We start from the raw sequence: 6,000 nt of genomic DNA, 5'->3' as shown, positions 1-6,000 counted from the left end.
AGGGTACCGTGAGAATGAATACACATCCATGGACCCACATTTCCAGGACATTTCCTTCCATTCTCCATTTATTATCTCTTTATACCTCCACCAAACTCCACTCTAGTTTAAAATATGAAATTGAGCTTAAGGGCAGGAGGAATCATTTGGTTCTTAATTGACTGTTGTTCCACCTTTAACCAATCACCTCCTGCTTAATCTACTCAACTGATCAGTTAACAAATATTTGTGAGGCTGTAGAAGATGAGATGGTGTGGTGGAATACATGTTGAGTTGTTAATATGAAGGTCAGCAGTTTGAATCCACTAGCCACTTTACAGAAGACTGATGAAGCTTTCTGATCTGTTAAAGAGTCCCAGTCTCAGAATTCCTAGGTAGCATTTCTGCTCTGCTCTCTGGGCCTATGAGTCAGAAGTGATTCAATGGCTCTGGGTCTTTTAAAATACAATTAGCTAGTAATTAGAGATAGAAGAGGATAATATGGTTTGGGGTACATTTAAATCAGTTTCTCAAAGAAGGATGCCAAGGAGGTGACATCACATTTAGATATGAAATTAAAACGGGACCAGTTATGTGGATGAGACCTTGCATCAATGGATGTAGCCAGAGGCACTAGAACAGCAGATTATTTACTTGAAACCATCTGAGAGAGGGCATAATGGTTGTTGTTCAGGGACTCCGAAGATGAATTTGTGTCTGGAAGCAGAGAGTGCTATTTGGAGGTTTTTCAGCCTGAGTAAGAAACCTTTTCCTTCTCTGAAGGAAGTCTTGCTTGATTCTGTGTGTCTGGATTCTTATAAAACGGTTAATTGGTGCAAACAGTTTGCACTCAGCTATTAATCTGAAGGTTGATACTTTGAATGAATTCCCATAGCAGCAGCCTGGTAGAAAGGGCTGGCGATCTGCTTTCTTAAAAATGACAGCCAAGAACAACATGTGGAGCACACTTCTATTGTGCAGCCCAGGGGTCCACCTTGAATTGGAATCAACTCAACACTAACAAGGTAAGGTGGTTCTGCCAGGATCCTCCCCTCAGTGCATGGGTTGGGTGGACCGCCATGGCTAATTAATTCTATTGCTCTGAAATGTCTAATCTGCAAAACAATTGCCAAGGAAATGAATTCAAGAGGAATTTTCAAGAAGTACTTCAGGAGAAGTAGATCATGGAAATTGTGCTCATTCAATCTGACACGTCCCCTTTGCTTCTGTTTTATTTCCTCAGTTCTTTTACTTGGTTTCCGTCGGCCTGTGTTTGGCCATTATCATGGCCTTCCAGTTATCAGCGTTCACTTTCCGGGAGAACTTGGCAGCCACAGCCCTCCTGCTGGCACTTTTTGGGTATGTGATGAGAAACACTGCTGCAGAATTATGGCTTGTTTTCTGAAAGTGAAAACCCTCAGGATGGCTTTGAACCTGCTGTTGGCTTCATGATTTTCTCCCTTTTCAAGTCATTATGTTGCTCTTACCAGGACTAGCTTGAAAACAAGCGCGGGCAGAATGATGAATTGATGGCTGCTTCATGCAGGGAGGGCGGGCTGATAGGACCATAATGTAGATGGGACTGGCTCCGTCTCAAAAAGGCGGCCCTCAAGCTCTCTGACGATGAATCTGGGCAGTTTGAAATGGATTATCTATTATTCTCTCTTCAGCATTAACCTGAGGCCTCAAACTGATTCAGTTCGCTCGGAAATTTAGACACTTTCTCTTTTGAAGCTCTCTAACTGGCATGACATTTTTCCTCCCTATGATATTAGTAGTTTGAAAATGGTTTGTGGGAATGCTAGCTCCCTGCCTCACCCCTGAGAAGAAGAGAAGGGTTGGTTTACTCAAACCTTGCTTTTACTCATTCATGAAAATCATATCTTGTGATTCCAAAATTTTACATACCCATTTGTAGGAATGTATAATGATGGATCTTATTATCAGCCCTTTATATGTGTCTGTATCGAGGCCATGTATATGAGAGATAAATACAGGGAGAAAATAACGAACAGAATAATTTATTATGATTCAAGTTTAATTTTTTTGAAACATTCTGTGTTTTTAAAAGCAAAAAAATCAACAATAAATTACTGTGACAACCTCTAGATTTTGATTTTCAAACAGTTCCTCAGAGCATCTAATTAGGAAGTTTATGTTATTGTTAGATAAATGGATGGATAGATCAGATAGGAAGATAGCTAGATGACACATAAATTCTAGATCAGACAGACAGATATATAAACAGGCTAAAAGGTAGATCCACTTACTTGGGAATAGGGATATTATCACATGCTAGCTCTGTAACCTTGAAAATATCAATTATATTTGTTGAGCCTCTATTTTTTTGGATAATATTCACTTTCTGCTTTTGTGAAAGTTAAATTTAGCAGTTCATATAAAACACCAAGTATAATGATTAGAAGAGAGTTTCTTCTAAATTATTTCTAGCCATCATTGTTATAAATAAAACTATTTTAATATTTATATGATATTACATCTTTAGCTATAAAATAGGCCTAAAGTAAATTGCTTATGATTTTCAATTGGAAGTTTATGTACCTGTATGTAACTATAACTATATATTCCCAGTTCTGCGAAAGTTATTTGATTTTAAATTATTAGCCTAATTAAATGATGTTAGCATGTCTATAGTGTGATTAAAATACGCATTTCTAAAAATATGTTTTTGAACTATAGAAGAGACGATGTCAAAAATTAATATAAAACATAAGACGAAATAAAATGGTCAGAGATCTTTTTATAAAAGACATTTTCAGAAGCTTTTATTATAACCTTTGATTTTGAATGCTTTTACAGATTCTAAATTAAGCTAAAATGTCTCCATGCATGTGTGAGTCTAACATTTTTTGAATAGACTTGCTGGGGCATCGTGTCATCCGAGGAGCAATGAAAATATCTGTCTGTATTTGGTCTTCTGTAGTGTAGCCGTCAGGATCCACAGAGGTTAGATTCAGCTTTTTAAAGAACTGTCAAAAGGAAAGGGATTTTGGTGGTAAATCCCTGGGCTTCTAACTGTAAGGTCAACAGTTCATAGCCACCAGCTGCTCCACAGGAGAAAAGACAAGAGTTTGTTATTCCTGTTTGCTAACCTTGAATAACTTGACTCTAAGAATTAGTAAGTAGAACAAAGAAAGATGGTGTTTTTGTTTTATTTTCAGGTTTTTTTGCTGACTTTTTTCTTTGAAGTGTATTTTCCTTTTATTCTTTTCAAAATCATTTTTAATTGGTTTGGTAAAATTTTACAGATCAAATTATATTGCTATTCAACCATTTATGGACATTTTGTTTCTTGGTGTTAGTTGCAATCTACTCAATATGACGCCCTTTTACTCTTCCCTCCCTGAGTTTCTCAATCTCATTGTTCTTCCCTGCCCCTTCCTGCCTCTGGGCTTTCTGTTTAGTCCCATGCTCTCCTGTTCATTTCATATGGTTGATTTCTCTGGAGGGAACACAGATTGCACGTGTGATTGTTGACTTTAGAGGCCTATTAGTTGACTGAAAGGTGATGGTTACTAGAGATGGCAGAGGGAGAGTAGACATGTATTAATGTGGGTGAAGGAAAAGGCACTGATAACTTGAATAAGGAACTGGGAGGTACACAAGAGCAAACAGCCACAGTGATAAAACAAACAAACAAACAAAAAACTATTACATACACCACTCTGCAACTACAGCAATAATAAACAAAAATCTAGGAGGGTGTGCATACAAGCTTAACAAGTATGGGATTCTTGCTGGGAGTACTCCCACAAGTATATACAGGATTCTCAGAGGGCATTTCTACATAACTATTTGGGTGCTGAAAAATATTATTTAGGCATATAGTAGAGCATTCAGGGGGCCAACTTATGAAAATTTCTTAGCCCAAATAAAAAACTTAGAGAGACTGAATCCCTGGGGGTGGTCACTTAGGACCATCATTTCTTTATTTTTTTAAATCATTTTATTAGGGGCTCATACAACTCTTATCACAATCCATACACACATCAATTGTGTAAAACGCATTTGTACATTCATTGCCGTCATCATTCTCAAAACATTTCCTCTCCACTTAAGGCCCTGGCATTAGGTCCCCATTTTTCCCCTCCCTCCCCTCTCCCCCCTCCCTCATGAGCCCTTGATAACTTATAAATTATTATTTTGTCATATCTTGCCCTGTCTGACGTCTCCCTTCACCCACTTTTCTGTCGTCCGTCCCCCAGGGAGGAGGTCACATGGACCATCATTTCAGATGAGATCTAGGGCAATTTATGTAACAGACAATAGATATCCTACTCTGGTGAGTAGCGATTGAGGCTGTGAGCTGTATTGAAAACACAGCTTTTGGTCTCTCCTGGTCCAAAGCAAAGAAGAGTGAAGACCATTAAAGACTCCAACCAACAATGTGTCCAAAGAACGGGTGGACCGTGTGAACCACAGCCTCCACTGGACCGAAACTAGAATCACTAGATGATGATACCCTAAAGCCAACCTGATTCAAAATGCTGATCGGGGATCACTACAGAAGGTCCTAGAAAGCGTGGGAGGAAAATGTAGAACACATTTTAAAATCCTATTAAAAGACCACACTTTCTGGTTTGGTAGAGATGGGTGATATCCCTAAGGCATAGGTCCTTTGACATACTTCATATCTGGGATTGAATCAAGCTTTGTGGACCACATGTCAGCTAAACAACTGATAGGTTTCTTAAATCTTGAACTCATCTAAATCTAAGTACGTTGTCTAGGATCCACTGTTAGTGGTGCCACTTACTCTCCAGTTTGGGGAGCACAGTGATCCGAATCTCATTTTCAGTGATGTTACATAATAGCTGTGGAACCTTGTTCATGGTATTTTCCTTTTGGTGAAGTGGTAATTAGTGTCCATCTTTCAAGGTTACTGGAGAATGTGAGGAGGATGCGAGAACAGGTGGGACTCTGAAAAGGAGCTTACGTTTCTGATTTTGTTGCCTTATCGTGAATTGGACCTCAGCTGCTCTTCTGAGTCGTGATGTAATTTAATTTCCACTACAATGACAAAGTAGAGTCTACCCCTGCTTTACAGAAGAATCGGAGCAGAAGATGGGGTCCAGGCATAGAGATGAGGTGATGATGGGAGATGTCCGTGGACTTGGCCAGGTCACAGAGCCTACAAAGTCAGGACCACATCTCTTGAGCCTACTTCTGGGCCATTGCCATTGTAAATGAAGCATTGTCATACATTACATGATAGTTTTTTGTGTTTGTTTTCAGATATGCAACCCTTCCTTGGATGTATCTGATGTCCAGAGCTTTTTCAAGCTCAAATGTAGCTTTCATCTCCTACATCTCTTTAAACTTCATCTGCGGCCTTTGCACCATGCTCATGACTATCATGCCTCGGTTGCTGGTCATTATCTCCAAGTCAAAGGTCAGTGGCCATCAGCATCACTCCGAAGCAGAGGATGTACACTTGTACCTATTTTGCTGCATTCGTAACTGGAATGGGAAGGAAATGTGCTCACGTCAACTGCCTTTAACTGACTCTCACTGCCTTTAAAGGAAAAAAATGACTCTACTTAACAAAAACAGTGGTTGTACCATTATAGTAGAGCTAGGTCTGGGTCTAGCAATAAATGACATCAAGACAGTCTCGCTGCTCGGTCAGTTAGGGTAGACTCCCTTAAATGGTTACAGCTGCAACTCTGGAAACCTAAACCAATGACTCTTCGTTGATGATATGCTGAATTAAAGGTGGGATCCATGAATCGATGGGTACAAATGTGGCCTGTCAGATTGTTGCAGTAGGAGGGGCAGCATTACCTCCTTGCAGTTCAGGCCGTCTGGGGTAAGCCACAGTGACCGCTCAGACTCGCCAACCAGAGCAGGTCCGATGAATTAGCTGAGGTGATGGTGATGGTGTCTACTGCATGTTTGGTTTTACTACCTCAAAATGTTTGTGCAAAGAGCTCCCGTACGGGCATGGAACATTTTTCCCTGAGAGGGAAATCTCTCTCTGTAAGAACACTCCAAAGGACA

At 39.8% G+C, this 6,000-nt stretch overlaps 1 protein-coding gene across 1 annotated transcript in view; it reads left to right on the top strand.

The window, feature by feature from the left end:
• Window positions 1–6,000, top strand: part of ABCA13 (ATP binding cassette subfamily A member 13) — a 457,705-nt gene that overhangs the window by 359,076 nt on the left and 92,629 nt on the right. The window contains exons 44-45 of the mRNA XM_045286290.1: window positions 1,223–1,338; window positions 5,236–5,392. Coding sequence (XP_045142225.1) covers window positions 1,223–1,338; window positions 5,236–5,392 — 273 coding nt within the window. The remainder of the gene's footprint in view (window positions 1–1,222; window positions 1,339–5,235; window positions 5,393–6,000) is intronic.

The sequence above is a fragment of the Echinops telfairi genome, unplaced genomic scaffold, assembly GCF_000313985.2.
Source record: "Echinops telfairi isolate 266 unplaced genomic scaffold, ASM31398v2 ScPeMD7_7;HRSCAF=31, whole genome shotgun sequence".
NCBI classification, from domain to species: domain Eukaryota; kingdom Metazoa; phylum Chordata; class Mammalia; order Afrosoricida; family Tenrecidae; genus Echinops; species Echinops telfairi.
This window is presented reverse-complemented; position numbering and strand designations above follow the sequence as displayed.